This window comes from Arvicanthis niloticus, chromosome 20 (genome assembly GCF_011762505.2).
Source record: "Arvicanthis niloticus isolate mArvNil1 chromosome 20, mArvNil1.pat.X, whole genome shotgun sequence".
Taxonomy (NCBI): Eukaryota; Metazoa; Chordata; class Mammalia; order Rodentia; family Muridae; genus Arvicanthis; species Arvicanthis niloticus.
The window spans coordinates 43,532,659-43,554,267 of NC_047677.1; the positions used below are offsets into that span (position 1 = coordinate 43,532,659).

General features: G+C 47.8%; 1 protein-coding gene and 1 pseudogene across 5 annotated transcripts in view; one reads left to right on the forward strand and one right to left on the reverse strand.

Moving 5' to 3' along the window:
- Pknox1 (PBX/knotted 1 homeobox 1) overlaps nucleotides 1-21,609 on the reverse strand; it is a 44,473-nt gene continuing 22,864 nt past the window's right edge. For 3 of the 5 annotated variants that reach the window (XM_034524199.2, XM_076917036.1, XM_076917037.1), the window contains 9 exons: nucleotides 18,935-19,062; nucleotides 16,758-16,929; nucleotides 15,654-15,824; nucleotides 12,307-12,406; nucleotides 10,816-10,913; nucleotides 8,000-8,128; nucleotides 4,708-4,784; nucleotides 4,197-4,369; nucleotides 1-2,941 (listed from right to left, as the gene is read on the reverse strand). In XM_034524199.2, the coding sequence (XP_034380090.1) occupies nucleotides 2,730-2,941; nucleotides 4,197-4,369; nucleotides 4,708-4,784; nucleotides 8,000-8,128; nucleotides 10,816-10,913; nucleotides 12,307-12,406; nucleotides 15,654-15,824; nucleotides 16,758-16,929; nucleotides 18,935-19,062 (1,260 nt within the window). In that variant the 3' untranslated portion in view covers nucleotides 1-2,729. Of the gene's footprint in view, nucleotides 2,942-4,196; nucleotides 4,370-4,707; nucleotides 4,785-7,999; nucleotides 8,129-10,815; nucleotides 10,914-12,306; nucleotides 12,407-15,653; nucleotides 15,825-16,270; nucleotides 16,478-16,757; nucleotides 16,930-18,934; nucleotides 19,063-21,609 lie in introns of those variants that run through there. The other 2 variants (XM_076917038.1, XM_076917039.1) reach the window with 2 other exon arrangements.
- On the forward strand, nucleotides 13,223-13,906 carry LOC117724414 (small ribosomal subunit protein eS8 pseudogene; annotated as a pseudogene).

Genomic DNA, 21,609 nt, shown 5'->3' on the forward strand with positions numbered 1-21,609 from the left:
GCGTGTTTCTGGTTTTAATTTTTTTTTTCTTTGATAAATCAATTGCTTCACAAAAATCCTTTTAAAGACAACAATCCAAGAAAACATATTGTTACAGTATTCACATTTTAAAGATTGTCAGTTTCAAAGACCGAACTTAACTGAAGAAGGCAGCCTGCTGTGTTCCAGGCACGACCTGCGGGAGAGGCCTTCAGGATGGGCATATCCCTGCCAGCCACGGGGGAGGAGCAAGACTGCCACCGTCCTGTCCCCACAGGTGCACCAGCCACTCAGCAGGCTACACAGTGGCCCGTCAGCCCTAGCCGGAAGGGTCACAGTGCATATTGCATACACACTTCTATTTGACAATCTGAACTCAAGAAAGCAGAAAACCAAGCCCACCAGATGGGGGGGTCAGCCAGTCTAGATTTCTGCTAGGCAGCCAAACAGCAGGAATGACACGGGTTGACTGTAGGTCTCAGAACACATTCAAACGGCTCCAATGTTAGGGAGGACTTTAACAGGAACAACGGCTAGAATCCGACCATTTAATCAAAGCTCAAAGGAGATGGACTTTCAGGTTTCTCCACTGGCCAGGAAAGGCAGGCAAGAGGTTTGCTCATTTTTTGTTTTTGTTTTTGTTTTTTGAGACAGGGTTTCACTATGCACCAGAGGTGGACTCAAACCTTGCAGCCATCCTCCTGCTTCAGCCTCCTAAGTGCTTGTATACAGGCACATGCCACAACGTCCAGCAAGCAGGCGTCTCGAAGGTGCAACCGGCAGACAACAAATCTGCCGGCCAGGAACTCTATGAACCAGCATGGCTCGCCTCATGGGAATCACTTAAAGAATCTCTGTGCACAGGGAGGTGGAAGGACAGGACCCTGTGCCGGCTCTTTTACAATTTTTTTTTTTTTTAAGACAGGATCAAGTTAAGTACCCAGGCTTGCCTCCTGTCTCAGGTACCTGAGTGTTGGGATTACAGGAGGGTGCCACCATGCCCGGATTTTCTATGATCTTCATGATAGTCCTCTGAATTTAGCAGGTGAGAGTTCAGTGCTTAGGAAAGATGATTTCAACTGGAAAGGCCACGATGGATCGTGGTGCTTTTCACACCCCATCTAGAGCAGCCACCAGCTGGCACAGCAGGGACTGTGCTTCCTTTGCTGGAAGCAGCAGACCTCTGCAGGGCTCTCAGGGGTGCTGTACTTCTGCTCGAAACCTAATATAGCCAGCTGATCATGCAGGCTTTTGTATGCCTGGCTTAAAATATTAAAGCAGTTTGTGACTAGGTAACAGAAAGGCTGCTTAAAACATTATTCTCTCCTCAAAGGAGTTGCTGGCAAGTTTTTCAGTTTTGTTTCTTTTGCTGTTTTGTTTTCTGTAGTGGAGGCACCGTAAGTGGTTCAAAGGGAGCCCCCATTTTTCTTGCTGACTACTTGGCTGTCCAGGTGTGCTCAATGGCTGAAGAGAATCAAGACATTTGGGGGGTGGGGGGATGGTAAACTGTTCCAGAAAAAAGTGTGAATTAGCTAAATTACCTAGTGACCCTAGGGTAACCTTGGTCCGTAAGCAGTTACCACCCTTGGGGCCCAGCTGCCCCCTGGGAAATGAAGTCCCCAAACTGTCCTGAATCTGGAGTGGTAACAGAGGGGAGCACCCTGGAGGGTAAGTGACAGTGAGAGCCACCAGTGGCCCCACTGCTATGCTACCTCCACAGTTCTAACTTCCAGGTGTCTGCCAGTAAGAAAGACAGTTTAGGTGTTTGCTGTTTACCCCGGCTCGGAGCCAGTGAGTAGAGCACACTTTATATTAGTTTATAATAAACATTCTATGTATAGTAGGTTTTAACTAAAAAAAAAAAAAAAAAAAAAAAAAATCTAAAATTCCCACCCAGTTAACATGGCTGGGCAGCCATGGAACTGCAGTCAGACTAGGCATGGCAGAGCCTAATTTACCATCGTCAGCCTACCGAGCACAGTCAGTAAGATGCTCTAGCGAGTGTAAAATGCAATCTGCATATCACATATGAACACGAAACTGGAGATATCAAAAGCTCACTGGACAGTTGTTTCCTTTAGCAGCTAAGGTGAGCCCCCTCCTCCCCAGGGAGCAGGAGACCATGCATGGGTGGCCGCCTTCCAGAACATTCCGAATCGAAAGATAAGCATGTGCTGTCGCTTCTCTAGAAATTTATCCTCAATATAGTCATAATCCAATTAACAACTGATTTATAAAAATAGCTTTTATCCAATAATCCCAGCAAGGTAAAAATAGGAGTTTCTTTTTCTATATAGCAAATGAAACAGGCAAACGCTGCCCGAGAGAACTGACGTGTGTTGTGGGCACCCACAGCCCACCAGGGCCAGCGTCCTCTCGCTCTGCAGCCCGTGTGCAGCTCATCTTTCAGACCTGAGGGGGCACCAGCAGCAGCCCCCGGACCTGCTGTAAACCACACAACTTAATTGCAACTGCATAATTTTTTAGAAAATGGCAGCACTGTTCCTTAATCTCGTTAGGGACTCAAGGAGCAGGGCCACTCGTCACGTTTCTAGCATTAAAAACCCACACACGCACATCTGAAGGAAGTCGCTGCACCAGCAAAGACGTCTTGAAGCTTGCTGTGAGATACAAAAGTGCACTCTTCTAGATCTACATAGAAAACAGGTTACAAAGACAACTGTGTAAAACGTTCGCTGTGCAAACAGTAGAGTCTGGCGCCCAGCCCGCACTGGCCCCGTCGGTGCGGTCTACTGAAGGGAGTCGCTGTTCTCCAGCACCAGCCCGCTGATGTGTGTGGGCGCCAGCGCGCCGCCCTCATCCTCCGTGCTATCCACCGACTCGTCCTCACTCTGCCCTGCCATCATGACCTGCTGTACGGCCAGGGTGGCCCCGTCAGAGGACAGGGACTGAAGGCTGTCCACGTTCATGTTCACAGGTGTGGTGATGGTCACAACGGCACCTGCAGCAGAGCACATCAGTGTCACCACCTTCAATAGTCCTCAGAGCAAAGCACAGACAGGTGCGGCCTGCTTGTTCAGTCTACACCTGTGTGTCAAGTCAGGGAAGGAGGGCACAAACCGCCCCACACTTCTGGAAAGGTGCGGAATATAATGTCTAAGAGACAATCATGTTGGACAGGATTGGTGTCACGTGAAGGAAGGGCAGCCGCAGAAAGGGGACCAGAGACAACTCAGCATGAAGCAGATAGGAAAGAACACCATCGCCAGTGACAGCTGTGAGCACGTGCATGTGTACGTGTGTGTGTGTGTGTGTGTGTGTGTGTGTGAGAGAGTGTGAGATGCGCGCGCACGTAGGGGCTGGGATGGACTCAAGAGGGAGAGCAGCATGTATGAGCCAGTGGTTCCACATCCAGCATTCCAATACTGTCCCCAGAGCTCTCTAAGCACATAGAATACTGCTATCATAAAGAAAAAAGATGATGGGGGTGGGGAGGTGCACTCATAGGGAATATAGATAAATAAAATAATAAAAAAAAAAAAAAAGAAGAAGAAGAGGAGGAGGAGGAGGAAGACACACCCAGTTAGAAGTTGCTGAGGGAAAGGGATTAAGCCCAGGGGTTCAAGGTCACCCAGGGCAATACAGTCTTAAAACAAAACTCATCACATACAAAACAAGGCTGCCTCGGAAGAGCTCATGCAAACAGCCGTTGCTGAAACACATCCGATGGGGCTGTGATGGGGAGAGAAGAGAAAGTCAAAAGCAAGAGACGGGCATAAAGAAAGCGGCCGGTGAACAGGCTTGACTGCTGTCTGTGCTGAAGGCTGGAAAGCAAAGCAAAACTGCAAACACAGGAGGGCGCTGTGCCGGGATACCCCAAGACAGGCAGCCATTCTCACGGGCGCCCGCACGCCTTACCTCTCCATCAGGCTGAGTGTTAACACTGCCCTGGATGTCTCCTCCTGTCTTATTTATTGTGAAACATTTATTTGTTCAGTATGTGAGAGAGTAATGTAACTTAGGCATGGTGTGGAGGTCAGAGGACAACTAGTAAGAGTTGGTCCTCCCCAGGCATCAAACTTTAGATCATCAGGCTTGGTGGCAACTGCCTTTACCCAATGAGCCATCTTGCCAGCCTTGAATCTTGGATGCAAAGAAAGGGGCCTGTACTCAGGCACAGCTCTGCATGGGCTCACAGCTGACAGCAGCTGACCTGGCCCGTTGTTTCCCACCTGTGACCACCTGAAGTGACATACCTTCCGACATGGCAAGCTCGCTGGGCGTTGTTTGTGCCACTCCTGATGCAAGAGAGTCTGGCCAGAACCTCTGGACTGGCCTGTTCTGAGCAGGCTTTTTCTTTGTTTTTGGAGTCTCTGAACAGCTGGAGTCCAACATTGGCTGGAGGATCCGCCTCCGGGCATTGATGAACCTGTGTATGGACAAAGGGGCCAAGAAGCTTGTGAGGATTCGAGACAGGATGCCTTCTTCAGGAGCCATGCTGACAAGAGGAGCATGAGTGACAAGCGCACGGATATCTAGGTCTACAGAAAAGCGGGGCCAGATCTTTTTTTAAAAAATGAATTTCGTTGGGCATAGTGGCACACACCATGCCTTCAATCCTAGCACTCAGAGGCAAAGGCAGATGGATCTCTGTGAGTTCAAGGACACACTGTGTCTGGCTGCAGCTCCTGATGGCAGTACAGAACGTGTCAGGAGGCCAGGCTCTGCCATAGTGATGGGGGCAGTGTTAGCGAGCAGTCATCTTACCAGTTGTTGACTTGAAGTAGTGTCAAATTTGTCTGAGCAGCAATCTGCTTTTTCTCATCCTCTGTTGGGTAGGGATGCTAAAAATAAAGACAGGTACTGTGACCATGGGCTTTGACTTTTGTAAAAAGGGAAACCCAAGACTGTCTAGGCCAGTCATTCTCAACCTATGAGTCATGATTTGGGTGTCACAATATCAGATATACTGCATATCAGATGTTTATATTATAATTCCTGACAGTAGCAAAATTACAGTTCTGAAGTAGCAACAAAATAATGTTATGGTTGGAGTCAGCACAACACGTGGTCCTGTGTTAAAGGTCGCAGAAGAAGCAAAGTTACAAGCAAAAGCAAAGGCTGATGTGGTACAGCCGTCAGCACACGGGCCTTGTTTTAGGAACATTCAGAGAAGAATGCAGCAGCTCTCTCCTGGCCAGGCATATCCAACACTACAGCAGCTGTCTGTGTGTGGTGAGGACAGTCAGCCAGCGTCCCAAGGCACTCGCTCAGGTAGCAGGAATGGCAGTGGGAGCTGCAGCCTCGCTGTGGGGTGTCCTCTGTTCCCAGGGCCAGCTGAGCGTTGACACAACATATCTGCATCAACTTTGCTGAGAGTTAATGCAGGAGTGACACATGGAACCTACTTTAACCATGAGAATAAACTGATGCTTGGGTGGACTGGCATCACTGAGTGATGCTTGGGTGGACTGGCATCAGTGAGTACTTTCTCAGGGTCAAATCTCTGCTGGGTTCTCATGATGCTGTAGTACAGACACTGACCATCCCAGGCTGCTGCTATTGTGAGCTGGTGAAAACTCAGGAGGCAGAGCCAAGAGAAGGGCCTCATGCCACTGGGGGCTGTCCCCTTGAAGGGGACCATGGAAGCCCACCCTTTCATCTCCTACCTCCTGGCTGCGAGCTATGTACTTTGATCCCCCTACCTAAGGTCTACATGATGCTACCAATCGTGGGCCGGAATTCTAAAACTGTGAGCAGCAACAACCCTTTTCCCCTTTGAGTTGGTTGTCTCAAATGTCTATTATAATTCTGGAAAGCAGACTAATACCTATGCTGTCAGTAAAGAAAGAATTAAGCACAGGGTTGGGGGTAGAGAGTGTTATATTAATTATCTTCCCTTTACACATGTTCAGAATACTTCACTTAAACCAAAACACAATGAAACCAGAATTGGGGGGGCTGGGCAGTGGCTCCATGCAAACAGTGCCTGCTGACCAGGCATGAAGAGCTGAGTTTGGACCCTCAGCACCATGTAAAACCCGAGCACGGCAAATGTGCCTGGAATCCCTGGACTGCACAGGGATGGGGATGGGAGCCAGAGAGCAGCAGAGGAAGACCCCAGTGTCGACACCAGGTGTCCACACATGCACGCACAGACCAAAAAGATACACAGACAAACCTAAGCCAGGAAGAAGCATCAGCACTCCTGGATGTACTCAAGGAAAATAATCTTGATTCCAGTAAAACAAAACAAAACAAAACAAAACCTCTCCTCAGGACTGATAACCACTGTGTGTGAAGGCAGAGAAGCCAAGCACTCTGAAACCACATCATCAAACCCCTGAGTGTGGACCACTGGAGCCAGGTGTGAGTGGCATCTATAAGAAAGCAGGTGTCACCAGGTATGGTGGTGCACACCTTTAACCCCAGTACTCAGGAGGCAGAAGCAGGCAGATCTCTATTGATTTTGAGGCCAGCCTGATCTACAAAGTGAGTTCTAGGCCAGCCAGGGCTATACACAAAGAAACTCTATCTCAAAAAGCAAACAAACCCAAACCAACCACACAAACAAAAACAATAATGTGTGTGTGTGTGTGTGTGTGTGTGTGTGTGTGTGTGTGTGTGTGTGTGAAAGAGAGAGAGAGAGGGAGAGAGAGAGAGAAAGAGAGAGAGAAAGAGAGAGACAGAGAGAGACAGAGAGAGACAGAGAGAGAGAGAGAGAGAGAGAGAGAGAGAGAGAGAGAGAGAGAGAGATCGAGCGCAGGTATCTGTCTTCACTTTGATTTTGATCAACAGGGTGATCTGTCGGACCTCACAGATGAGAGTGTGGCTCAGTCTGAGGCTGTGGAAACGGGCTCTGCTCTGCCTTAGACCAGTGGTTCTCAGACTGTGACAAACTTCCAGCTCCAAAAGGAACACATTACAATTCACAGCAGTAGCTGAGCTACGGTTATGAGGTAGCAACGTGAGGAACTGTATTAAAGAGACGCAGTGCCAGGATGAGAACCAGTGTCCTACACAAAGTTCATAAGATAGATGGTTCAGCAGTGCGTGCAACATCAGCACCGAGATGTAGTGGCAGGAGAGCAGAAAGTCTGAGGCCAGCTGGCCACAAGGAGGCCTTGTTTCAGGAATTAGCTCTGAGGGAAGAACTTGCATCACCTTAGAACACATGTAAGAAGCTATGTAAAAACAAGAGATGAGGGGTTGGGGACTTAGCTCAGTGGTAGAGTGCTTGCCTAGCAAGCACAAGGCCCTGGGTTCGGTCCTCAGCTCTGGAAAAAAATGAAAAACAAACAGACAAACAAACAAACAAAAACCCAAGAGATGAGAAGCGAGGTCAGACACAGATGCACAGAGCCAGACTCAGACAGCAGTCACTGCTGCCCACCGGTTAGAAAAGTAGGTGTTGTAAAGGACCAGGAGCACAAGCCAGACAGGAGAGGCGCCCTCACTGACCGTTGTGACCAGGACATAGGTTGAAATTCTTACCTCACTAAGGGGCAGTGCGTAAGATACTGACACCTGAAAAGGAGAGGCGCACCCAATGCAGCACCACGGCTACAGCACTGGCCGTCACTTCCTGTCCTTTACCTGACACCACCTTCACTGGCAGCCCTATCATATACACTTGTGTGCTTCCTTCCTGCCTGGGCCACTCATTTTAAACTAAATAAGCCATGTGTTGGCTCTCCTCACTGTGCCGACTGAGGATGAGCCCTTGGCTCCCAGCATCTCCCTCTGGGGTCCACTGCATGGCTCTGTGGCTTGCTCGTCTGTTCCAATGTCCTTCTCCAGCCAGCCCCATCAGATGTAGGGTTTTTCTGACCCAAAGACACATAATTAATTGACTTGACTCCCTTTCTGTCAGTGGGTATCCCTGCTGCATTTTAAGTTTCTTATAGCCATTATTAGGGACCAGTGTTCAATCCCCACTATGGCCACAGCATAGTATCAACACTTAGACCTATGTGCAATAAATGCAAGTCAGTTTCCCCAGGGACACAGCCAGGAGGCTGTCTCAGGGTCCCTCGTGGTGTAGCCAATGCACGCTTACCCCTATGTGCTGAAAGAGCCAGGACCGCATCACGTTGGTGGCGTGCTTCGGCAGGACACCCCTCTTGTTCTTGGAGGAGCCATCCTCTTGATGCAAGATGCTGAGGTCTTGGTTCAACTGCAACTGAAGCTTTCACACAATTGGTAAATAACGTCAGAAAGGCCTTGAAATGTCAACACATCGAGTAGCTTATAACTTCAGATGGAAGCCTTACCACTCCCGGGGCTTATTTACAGTAAAGAGGCGGTGTGTGATAAAACCCTGAACAGAATAATCTTTGAGGGTATGCCTGACACTGTCAACAATAATACTTGGTCTTAGTTGCCATTTTTTCAGTATGCAAGCCCTACAATTCTTAGACTTCAAACTGATAAGGGATATCTTCTTGTACACTGAACTGTTGACCTACACCTCCAGGCAGGGACTGTTCACAGATCCTAATCTCTGCAGTGCACCAAGGGGTTAAAGTTTAGGGTGATCACGAGCTGTCAGTGTGAGTTCAACCACCCTACTATGTCATGAAGCTTCCAAGCTCGTGGGGGGTGCCACACTAGAGAGGAACCTGGGAGCTCTCACACCCTACTATTCCTGTCTCCATCTGCATCCTCTTCAATGGCCTTGAGAGTAAGGACCAGCACAATGGGCCCAGGGCTGAAAGGCAGCCCTGAAGCAGCTGGCTCTGGCAGGACAAATGGTACTGATGTGTCACCTGGCACTATGAACACTTACATACTGAAAACCTTGCACACACAAAAAGAAAGCAGCACGAGAGCCAGAGCACACAGAGCTGCTGCTGGGTGTCACCATGCAGCTGGGTGTCACCATGCAGCTGGGTGTCACCATGCGGCTGGCATGGCACAACTGGAGTTGGACGGTGTGTTGGGGTCAGAGTGGAGCCCACTGCAGTGAAAGGCAGGCGGATGGTATGTCTGTCAGGGTCAGAGTAGAGCCCCCACCATAGTGAAAGGCAGGCGGATGGTGTGTTGGGGTCAGAGTGGAAGCCTGCCGCAGTGAAAGGCAGGAGAGCATGTTTCAAGGGCATTCAACAGAGGCAAGCTTTCCTTTACAAACACACGGAAACAGTAGAATAAATGGCTCAAGGATGTGGAGGAGACCTGGGGGGAATGAAGACCTGTTGAGATCTGTGGCCTGCCTATGGTGCCCTGAGGGCTAAGCTGTGACACACTCCACCTCATAAAAACACCCCAAGTAAGGGTGACAGGAGAGGGAGTGACACATGTGGCCATCCTAACACTCAGAAGGCGGAAGCAGAGGATGACAAATCCAGGGCTATTCCTCATTACACAGTCTAAGGCCAGCTAGTGATGCATGAGAACCTCCCTCCTGGCCTCTCCTCACTCTCAAAACCATCTCTACACAGGTGCATGCCGGCAGCGGAAAGACTTCTCAGTGGGTGTCTTCCAGAAGTCCCAGCTCTAGTCTTCTGTCGTCAGGTCAGAGTGTCCCCACCAAGGCTGACACCCCCTCAGGGGGCTGCAGTACTCTCTGAGCAGAGCCTATGTGCCATGTCACACAGGGCCCCCCAGTGACAGTGAGCAACTGTGAGAACGAGAGTCAGAAAGCACCAAAGTGCTCAGACTTGGCGTGTTTGCTATGTAAGCGAGCAACCTTTATTCCTAAGAAAACTCAGTTATACGGAAGACTCTTCACTTGGGAGGTTGAGGCAGAAGGATTACAGTGAGTTTCAGGCCAGACAGGGTACGAAGTAAAACCCTTCCCAATTTCCCGACAGCAAATAAGCAAACACAAATCCCTTTCTCTGTCAACAAGACAAACCTGTCTATGCTACAGTGCTAGTTCATTATCTGTCTTCCTCCTAGAGGAAGCATAACTCAATCCTAGAAAACCAGTCAGTGATGGGACGTGGCTCTATGGTTGCAAACACTTTAAATGGAAAACCACAAGGGAAGAGGGCTTGTGTGGAGACACGCAGCAGTGTTAGTGGGATCTAGCTCTCCTCCATGCCTGGATCTGAGCAGTCACACAGCTCAGATCAGCTCTGAAGTCTCCGCCTGCGTCAGTAGTGCCAGCACCTTTTCCCCTAGTGTGGCCCCCAAACCTCTGTGGCTAAGATGGCAGCTCCAGACTACACAGACCACTGAGAGTCACTGGCCCACTTGGAGCACACCCAGGGCTAGGCATGACAGTCCTTGATGAGGACACGGACAGAGACCTGACAAAGTGAAGCCATGTGCACAAAGGAAGAACTATACTTTAAACCTTGTCTTTAATTATTCAAAGTGAAAAAGAAAACAATCATGTTTCCAGAACTTCGAGGGTCTTCCAGCCAGGAAGATCCAATGTCATTACAAAGGGACAGGAAGACTGTAGAATGACCATGGCCAAGGTAAGTCACAGGTCACCTCTTGTTCCGGAAGCAAAACGCCTGAAGGTGAGAGCCTGGCCTCAACACAGAACCCAGGCATGCCGAGGATGCCAAGCAGAGGCCTGGGATGCCTCGGAGCTTGGGTGCTGCCTCAGCTTTTAGAGCTCGGCCTGGCTGTTCTGCAGCCACAGGATTTGGAGTCTTGGTGAGCACACACAGCGGACACTCACGTAAGCCAGCCTTGCCACTGGTCATGGCTGCTTCCAGGGCCATGAATAACTTCCCTGGTGTCTCAGACACTTCTGAATTTTACAGATTTCCACAATAAGAGAGATGAAGCATGAAAAGAAACAAAGCAACCAGAGGCTACTTGACAACAAATGACTGTCACAAGGAGAAGACCGCTTAGCCAGCCCCACTGCACCCTACCCAGGCAGCTCACAACAAGTCCATCTAGAAGGCAGCGCACCTGCGAGTTCTGGATCCTAATTGTCCCAGGAGACAGCGCCTGCGTGACCACTTGGCCTTGTGGCGTGACGACGGTGACAGGCTGGTACACTGTGCCACCTCAAAAAGGAAAAGAAAATGTAAAGAGTAACTTCTCTTTAGTCTTCATGACTGCTGAGCCTCTAACCGTCTCACATGGTCCACAATGCTTTGCAAACTATTTGACCAAATTATCACCCCATTTCTGCCCTTGTCACTGGGGATGTGGCTGGTCCCTCCTCTTGCTTGCCTCTGCTTTCCTTTTCCACAAATAGCATATATCCAGAACTTGGCTAGAGGTACTGGATAATAAACATCTTCATTCTAGATTTCTGGTGGCCTTCTCTTTTTGTGTGTGTGTAGAAACAGGGTCTCTCATGTCACCCTGGCTGTGCTCGAGCTCACTGAACTCCGCCTGCCTCTGCCTCCTGGCACACTGCCACCCTGCACCCTAGTTATGTTGCTTAGCAACCGTTCTCTTTCTGGTGAAGTCCCCTTTACACTGCTCTGTGGGGCACGCTGAGCACCTATGTCTACGAGTCCCTACACACCTGCTCCATTTCAGGATTCTTCTACCTGCTATATTCTACACAGAGCAGAAAATGCTTCAGTTGTCCCTGTTCTAGAATGGTTTTGTTAGAAAAAAGACATAGGCAATATTTTCCCTTGGTTGGCACCACCAATTTATGATACAACTAAGTAGTTTGTGGGTCCTGTGAATAGCACAATTAAAAACTATGTTGTTTGAGAAGTTTGCAAGACGACTCATCAGGTAAAGGTGTTTGCTACCAAGCACAGATAATCTGAGTTTGATTCCTGGAACCCATGTGGTGAAAAAAGAGAAATGATTCCTGCAAGTTGTCCTCTGAACTCCACACACATGCTATGATGCATATACATGCACATGCATGCACATGCTTATACATGCACACAACCACACCCATCAGCTATTTAAAAAACTATATTATTTGAAATCATAATTTATTTTTTGCTGCATACTTTCTTTTTTTTTTAACTTTATTGTTTTAAATTATGTATTTATCTGTGTGAGCGTAGGTATAGGATCATGAGTGCAGCACCCACAGGGTGAACCTCAGACCTGGAGACATAGTTAGTTGTGAGCAGCCTGATGCAGGTGCTGAGAATCGAACCTGGAAGAGCAGCAAGTGCTCTTAGCAGCTCAGCCACCTCTCCAGCCCCTTGCTGTGTATATTCAAGCCCTATATGAAACCTTTTCCCAGATGCCTTTGGTAGAAAACCACAATCTGTACAACATAGTTGTTGACAACCAACAAGCAGACATTGGAACTGCTCTGGACTCTAGCACTACTGTGAGTAACTGGCACTCAGTAAGACATAGTGAAACCGAGGAGGAAAAAAAGGAAAAGACACTTATATATGTGCTCATTCTAATATAATGGATCTGTTTCTGCAAAAGCTCATGGAAAAAGTGTCCGTTTTTACATGGTCCTACCTGCCACTGTTGCCATGGTTACATTTCCCTGCTGCAGGGCTGATGCTGGCACCACGATTCCCTGGGGGCTCAGAGTACCTGTGATGGCGCTTTGAATCTGCTGAATGTCAGAACATACACATTGGGAGAATTATTAGAACACAGAAAAGCCATGTTTGAAACTTCAAAGGCAGCAGTATCATAATGTTGGAATACGGAAGGGGAGGCCAGGGCCATAGAGCAGATGCAGTTGACTGGCTTTCAGAGAACAAGTGTCCCAATGGGAACTAGAGGTGCAAAACCAGCCACACTGGACACGATGATCCTGCTGTTCAAGCCCAGGAGGTGAGCAGAGAGACCCTGCTTTCAGACCACAGCTTCCTCCTTAGACTCGGATCAGGTAACACTTCTCTACAATCAGACCTTTCAGGACAGAAGGAACACACGCAGAGCTGACAACTCGGGCTGACAGGCACCAGAAGCAACCAGGGACAAGAGGAGGAAGTCTGCCTTCACCTTTAGTCAGCACTGGATATTTCAACTGATACAACAGGCAAGAAACCAGAACAGATGGCACAGAGGTCAGGAGGGAGCAAGCAGAGCTCTTCCTGTGTGTACAGGACCAGTGAGAGAAACAAACAAACAAACTAGGGAATGGACTGAATAAATACCTCATTTAGAATGGAGAAATGAACTCATCAGGGCCTGAAGATATGAGAACAAGCATCCACTGTTAGGAGGGACTCTGACAGATGGGGAAGAGGGTAAGAAAGTAACGGACCCATAAGCACGGCTAAAGCATCTTATACACATGGTGGAATGTCAAAATGAAATCCACTTCCTTCTACAACTGCTCACAGAACACACAGGTTTATATGCTTTGTGTGATATTCTTATGAATGTTCTTAGGGCACATCAGAAATTAATTTCCCCTCTTTCCAGCCAGCGCCGAGCGATGGGCATCTCTCAGGACAACTGGCACAAGCGCCGCAAGACCGGGGTAAGAGAAAACCCTACCACAAGAAGCGGAAGTATGAGCTGGGACGGCCTGCTGCCAACACTAAGATTGGCCCTCGCCACACACACACACAGTCCGAGTTCGAGGAGGCAATAAGAAGTACCGTGCTCTGAGATTGGATGTGGGGAACTTTTCCTGGGGCTCTGAGTGTTGTACTTGAAAAACAAGGATCATTGATGTCGTCTACAATGCATCCAATAATGAGCTTGTCCGCACCAAGACCCTGGTGAAGAACTGCATTGTGCTTATTGACAGCACACAGTACCGGCAGTGGTACGAGTCCCACTATGCACTGCCCCTGGGCCGCAAGAAGGGGGCCAAGCTGACTCCTGAGGAGGAGGAGATTTTAAACAAAAAACGATCAAAGAAGATTCAAAAGAAATATGACGAAAGGAAAAAGAATGCCAAAATCAGCAGTCTTCTGGAGGAGCAGTTCCAGCAGGGCAAGCTTCTCGCCTGTATTGCCTCAAGACCAGGCCAGTGTGGCAGAGCAGATGGCTATGTGCTTGAGGGCAAGGAGCTGGAGTTCTAAGATCAAAGCCCGGAAAGGCAAATAAGCATCCTTCATAGCTCGTGTAATAAAGGTGTTTGCTATTCTAAAAAAAAAAAAAAAAAATTAATTCCCCCACACATGAAAGAGAGAAAAGAAAAAGAGAAAGAAAAGAAAAAGAAAAGCTATATGGTGACACACACCTTTAATCCCAGAACTTGGAAGGCAGAAGCAGCAGAGATCTCTGAGTTTGAGGCCAGCCTGGTCTACAGAGATACAGAGTTCTAGGACAGCTGGGGCTACACAAAGAACCTGGGTCTCAAAAAACAAAAAGAAAACCAAAACAAACTTAACTGCTTTTCTTCAGAAAACAAAAACCAAAACCTACAATCCGGGGCCTGGAGAGCCAGCTCAGGAGGTAAAAGCACAACTTACCTCCTACAACTAGGGTTGGGTCCCCAGAACTACATGGCAGCTCACTCATTGCAGTTCCAGGGAGTCTGATACCTTCTTCCTGCCTCCTCGGGAACCAGACAAGACACACATACATTCATGTAGGCAACACTCACACATCTAAAAATAAGTAAATCTTTAAAAACAAACACAATCCATTTATAGTCACTCAAAGAAACACCTGTGTGTTACTTAAGATAGAGTCTCGGTGTGTATGTATCTCTGCCTGTCCTCAGACTTACATGTAGACCAGGCTGGCCTAAAACTCACTGAGATCTGCCTGTCTCCGCCTCCTAAGTGCTGGGACTAGGGGTATGTGCCACTATACCCAGCTACTTCAAAAGGCTAATGGGTCACGATGCTGAAAGCTACAGAGCACTGATGAAAAGGCCCAGGTGATGCAGATGTGTGGTGTGTTTGTGGATCGAAGAGTCACAGAGTAAAGCTGTCAGCTCCCGCAGTTCTGTGGAAACCCTCGGTGGATTTGCTCTACAGATCTATTCAGCATCACTGACAAGTTATATGGAGAAGTAAAGCCACCAGGAGAGCTACAATAATTACAAGAAAGACGCAGTGGGGAGAAACCTCTCTCCGGTGCTGAGCCTAGCCGGGGAGCTGTAATAATCAGGGCCTCACGGTGCACACACGCAGACCAATGGCACAGAACATCAGACAGAGACGCTCCTGAAACATGTCCACTCAGCTTCCAGCACAACAGGAAAGAAAAGCAGTTCAGCAGAAGGAGAGCTTCTGATAGCAGACGCTGGAGCAGATAAACATCTGCAGACAATCAGAACGTTCAAAACTCAAAAATTTAAGAAAAATAAAAGTTAAAAAAATGGGCAAAAGACGTAAGCAGACTTTTAGCAAAGACGTCACAGAGATGGCAGATCCGCACATGAAAATATCATTTGCTATCAGGGAAATACAAACAAAATACAAATAAAGTTCATGACAAAATACCACCACACACCAGGATGGTTAAAATACAACTGTGCTTCATCCCTGACTAGGTTTCAGGGCCCTCTGAGAAGAGAAATTAGCCAGATACTGTATGAGTCTACTTCTGTGAGGAACCTAGCTAGTCAATTCAGAGATGGAAAAGAGAATGACAGGGCCAGGGAAAGCTCCGGGATGAGTTGTATTTAATGGGAGAGGACTTCCTTTGGGAAGACAGGAGAGTCCTGGAGTCACAGTGGTGGTGACGGTCGCAGAGCAGCCAGAATGCACTTAATATCCAGGGCTATAGTCCCTGAAATGGTTACAGTAAGAAAAAGAGCTAAGAAGGATCTTACGTCATCAAGGAAGCCAGCAATTGTGTAGGAGCTGGCGGTCTCGGGAGTTAACGCTGAGGGAGCACTAATACCACAATGACCAAGAAGCACACTGGGCCCCGAAGGCGAGTACCTGGGATTGCACAGGGGAGTACGGACTTCCAGGCTCCCCACTCAACAGGGTCTCGCTGTTCATTTTCGTCTTCAGACAAGCAATGTACCGACTACAGAAGTCTTTACAGAGTTCATTGACCTTCTCCAGCTCAAGAAGATGGATGCGCAGGACCTGGATGGCCTTCACCATCTAGAGGCAGAGAAAATAAAGACTTGTATTATTTCTCTCTTGTTTAATATGACATCATCAAGCATTGAGAAGACTTGCTCTCAAGCAAGTCACAAATGCCATCAGTGCCATGTCATTGGCACTCCTTGCTGTCGGCCACAGGCTCGTGGATGAAGCATCTACATTCTTGCTGCAGTGAGAGGCCGGTCGATAACAACAGCTATGGAGTGTCAGCTGAGCTAGATCCTGTGCTTAGACGACGTGCTGGCAGGGATGAGGCCCAGCCCTCATCCTGGCCACCCCTGAGCAAGGCCAGGGATGGGCCACAACTAAAAGCTTTTCTGATCCTTACTCAAATGACAGGCATTTCAGAGCACACAAGGCAGAGTCTGACAGAGCCCACCTTGGAACCCTCTCAGGTAGTAAAGATCATGCAAGAAATCAAAAGCAGCAGACTTAAAACTGACACAATTTATCCATAGACGATAATGCTTCCAAAGACCGGCTGAAGACCTGAGTCCTACAGGGTATTTACAAAAACCAGAGAAGGCCTTGCTGCGGGGTTTCTAAGTTCATCTGAGTCTGGCAGAGGCTCAGGTTCAAAGGGCAGTCAGTCAGTGCAGGTGCCCTGATGAAGGGCGCCGTGTCCTCACAGACCTCTCTACTGCACTGGACAGGAGGAAGGCACAGCAACGGGTGTCAGTGCTGGGAGGGAGCCTGTTTCTAAGATTAGATCTGTACTTACAGCTCAAGTACAGCAGACTCCCGGCAGGAGCAGCCTGCCCCAGGGAATCTTCAGACACCCTTGAGAGCACTGAGCCCCACCTCACGAAGAGGCACAATTAGTTAGATTGTTAGAGGGAAAATTAGCTAGAAACCAGAAGAGCAGGAAGGCAAACTGCATGAGCAGATTTAAATCACAACAAGTAGAAACAAAGTGCGGACTTGACTCACTAAGTTGTCGGTCTCCGGATCTTCACAGAAGAAGGGCTTCCCGTCCTTTTCTTGCTTCCTGACGAAGTTCTCAATGTCCACATCGAAGCTGGCAGACGTCGTGCCTTCTGAGCCCTGTGTGGACTGCTCACATTTCTCAAACAACAACGCTAGCAATGGAAATAGCGGGTGCCTGTGGGGAAACAGAGCAAGGCTGTGTGTGCCACATCTCTCAGGGCGTCCGGGGATGGGTGCAGCACGGGCCTCCACCCCTCTGACACAGGGATCCGTAATTCAGTCAGGCTGGCTTCTAACTCAAGGCTCTCCTACCTCAGCCTCAAGTCATGAAGTTACAGATGTGCACTGTCTGGCGCGCATGAATGATTTTTAAACAGCCTGCTACTCGTTCCTGTACATTCTTTTAAAATTTTATTCCATGTGTGTACTATGTGCATGCCTGGTACCCATGGAAGCCAGAAGAGGGCACCAGATCCCTTGGGTCCTCTGGAAGAACAGCCCATCTCTTCCCCACTGAGCCATCTCTCTTAACCCATCCATCACTTGTTTTTTAATTTGTTTATGGTACGGTGAACTGTTTCATGAAATACTTTTAATTGGGTTAGTTCTACACTATATGAAAATATTTTTTCAAAACTCCTAATCTTTTCGCTAATATTTCTTATTCGTTTGCTCTTTATGATACGATCTCATTACTCAGTCCAGGCTGGCCTTGACTCATACTCCTCTAGTCCCAGCCTTCCAAGGCCTGGGATTACAGCGAGGACCATGCCTGGGTTTCCATCTGTATTTATGAACTATCCAACAATAAAATGGGCCCCTCTCGGTGCTCAGATCCTTCCATGTGTGTCTAGCCACCACGATAAACAGGACACAGAGCAGCTCCAGGACTCTCAGTCTTTCTTGTTGTCTCTTTGGTGGCCATGTTGGAAGCCCTTGTCCCATCAGGGGTCACCATCATCAAGTTTTCTCTTGGTGTTATGGAAAAGCAATTATACAAAATGCAAGCCTTCGCAGAAGGGCTTCCAATAGCTAGGGTTCATGTGAACACGTGTATGCAGCCACATTCCTTCCTTTCAATGGGCCCGCCACTGTCTGAGAAACATCCAGGCTGTTTCTAGTCTGAGGAGCATGAGTGAAGCTTCTAACACTGTGCACAGCTAAGACATCTACATACCTGTGCTCACAGTACACTACAGTCGAAGGGAGGAAGCACAGCCGGCTGTGTGGCACACTTGGGAGGCAGAGGCAGGTGGATTGTTGTGAGTTCAAGGCCAGCTTTATCTATACAGTGAGTTCCAGACCTACAGAGAGATCCTATCTCACAAAGAACGAGGCACTCCAAACCCCAAGGGCCCAAGTGTCTGTTGACAGATACAAATGGTATACAAACGGTGGGATACGGTTCAGCCTCAAAAAGGAACAGAGTCCCAGCAGACGCTTACTTACAGAGTCTGTGTAAAACATTTTAGGTGAAAGAAGTCAGTCAAGAAAAGATACTACAAGCCGGGCGGTGGTGGCTCACGCCTTTAATCCCAGCACTTGGGAGGCAGAGGCAGGCGGATTTCTGAGTTCGAGGCCAACCAGTGAGTTCCAGGACAGCCAGGGCTACACAGAAAAACCTTGTGTCCAAAAAACAAAAAACAAAAAACAAAAAACAAAAAACAAAAAACAAAAAACAAAAAAAGAAAAGATACTACATAACTGAAGTGAGTGCTCACTCAGGAGATACCTGGGTGGCTGAGGTCAAGAGAGCAAAATGACAGTTCCTAGAACTGCATTATGTGGAGGTCAGAGGACAAATATGTGGCCTTCTCCTCACTCTCTGTGGGTTCCAGAAATCAAACTGAGGTCATCTCATTTACATGGTAAGTGCTTTCCTCGCTGACCCATCTCTAGCGCCCTTTTCCCTTCTAGAGTCTTGTTTAGACTGACCCGGAACTGGCTTTGAATTGTCTATCCCCTGTGCTGAGATTCTAAGTGTGCCACCATGCTTGGCCTGAAGAGTTCCTGAAAGGTTACCCAAATTTAGGTTGATATTATAAAATCTTCCTTTTATCATTAGAAGTACCATCGCAATCTGGAAAGTGCTCAGTCTAGATCCAGTCCTGACTTCCACTTCACACGCCTGCATGCCCTCTAGTCCTCTGACAACCACACAGTTCACACCCAGGCACTACCTATAAATGGCCTGCTTGTCGGCATCCATTGGCGTCTGAGACTCGATGGGAGGAGGACTCACTCCTTCTGCATCCGGGTCAGAGCAGTTGGGATCTTGCTCTGTTTTTAACTCTGTGACCACCTGCATCTGTAAAAGGAGAAGTTCAGTTACAGAATACATAGACAGTGCTGTTCATACAGAGCTGGAAGATTAGCTAACTGCCAACACCACCACAAACACCACGAACAGCAGCCCTTCTTTGACTCTATATGCCCCCTAAGAGCAAGCAGGATGAAGGGCAAATGTTTGAGGAAGTGAGTCACTGTGCACGGCTGACAGGCTCTCCACAGTGCAAGCTGACTCTCCGTGTCACACACCTTCCATGGAGTGACTCGCCAGAGGGTGGACAGCATGTCTGCTCTTCTTACATTCATACACAAACCACTCAAATGCAACACTGCAGCTTTGTGATGGGTTCAAGTCCTGCCACACGCAACCTTGCACCATTATGCAAATGTGACCATGGGCTGCGGAGAGGTCATGTGCAGCTTCTTTTGGCTTCGACCCCAGCCCATACTCACGAGTACATGGTTTTTGATAAGATTTTCAAGTGTGTGTGTGTGTGTGTGTGTGTGTGTGTGTGTGTGCCCTGCAGGAGTAGGATGAGCTCCTAACCGGGAGCCATCTCTCCTACCTCAACACATGACTGTAAACAAAGGGTACTTTCTGTAGAGAGTAAAGACCAGCTGTGTTTACTAGGGTTGTAACATTTTCACTCTGTTCAACAAGCTATGTATCTGCCTCTCAGATAAAATGGATTTAAGTCCTTAGTAAAATATGGATTACCCCTCACCTGAAGCTTACTAACATTAGAGTCAAACTGTCCTTAAGAGGCCACCCTGTCTCCGTACATCCTGAAGGAGCACTAGCCAGGAACCCCATCCCCAGCCCTGTCCCCCAGAATGCTCTCCAGTCATTCAGAGGGATATCCATTCTGTTGCCTTTAGAGATGGTACAACATACTTAGAGAATTCTTTTTTTTTTTCCTTCCAAAAAACAAGGCAACCTGGGGGCTAGAGAATGAAGAGTACTTGCCAGCTATTCTTCCAGAGAACCTGGTTTTGGTTCCCAGCACCCACAGGGCTCCTAAGCATCTGTTAACTCCAGCTCTAGGGGACCTAGCACCCTCTTCTGGACTCTGAGGGCTCCTGCACAGGTATGGAACACATCAACTCACACAGGATCTCTCTCTCTGTCTCTCTCTCTCTCTGTCTCTCTCTCTCTCTCTCTCTCTCTCTCTGTCTCTCTCTCTCTCTCTCTCTCTCTCTCTCTCTCTCTCTCTCTCTCTCTCTCTCTCTCACACACACACACACACACACGTACACTCTTAAAATAATAATAAAGCAACTAGCCAGGCAAGGTGGCTCACACACAGTGAACACCAGGCAACCCAGGGCTATACAGTGAGATGCCATCTCAGAAAATTAAATAAACAAATATGCAGTGAAAGTCTAAACAAACACAATCCTTTTAAAGGTGGCCTGATTGTGTGTATAAAATAACATCACAGGGGCTGGAGAGCTGGCTCGGGAGCTAAAAGCATTGACTGATCTTCCAAAGGACCTGGGTTTGATTGCTAGCACCCACATGGCAGCTCACAACTGTCTGTAACTCTAAGTAAGATCTGACGCTCTCATACAGACATGCAGACAAAATACCAATGCATAGAAAATAAAAATAATAAATACTTAAAAAAAAAAAAAAAAGCATTACAGGGACTGGAAAGATGGCTCAGTGGCTAAGAGCACTGACTGCTCTTCCAGAGGTCCTGAGTTCAATTCCCAGCAACCACATAGTGGCTCACAACCATCTGTAATGGATCGATGCCCTTTTCTGGTGTGTCTGAAGACAGCAACAGTGTACTCATAAAAATAATAAAATAAATCTTTTTTTTTTTTTTTTTTTAAGCATTACAGGATGTCCACACAGGGGACATAGAATGTCTCTGAAAGTGTACCTGGCCCCGCTACAGGAGGCTGTCCCCACTCTGTCTGGTGAGATATACTCAGAAGCCAGGTAGACTAGTTTGAACAAAGACCTAAAGGACAAGGCGGGAGGGCAACTGAAGCAGCCAAAGGCAGAGCCTCTAGGCAGAGATTCCTGAGTAGTCTTGAAGTAGTGGGTGGCCTGATATCCTAGCACACAGAGCTAGGGCAGTTTGGATCTTGTCTGACATGGGTGGGGAATCATTTCAGGCCTCAGGGAGGAGATATATTATTAGATTTCCATTATAAAAAAAAAAAAACACCCAGCACTGGGTGTGGCAGCACATACTTGTAATTCAGTACTCAGGAGGTAGGCAGGAGGATCAGGAGTTAAAAGTCATCCTCATATACCAAGAAGGTTATAGGCCAGCCTGAGCTAAGCTACATGGGAGGCCCTGTATTAAAACAATAACAAAAAAAGGAACAAAAAATAAAAAAAAAAAAAAAAAAAAAAAAAAAGGAACAAAAAAATTTTAAAAAATTAAAAAAAAAAGAAGTAGGAAGTCTTTGGGGGGGAAGAACAGGAAGAAGGGGAGCGGAGGGGAGGGGAAAGGAAGGGAAGGCAGGAGAAGAAAAAGGCCTAAGGCAGACTCAAAATAGCAAAACATACTAAACAAAACCAAGTGTCTGCAACCAGACTAAACGGTGT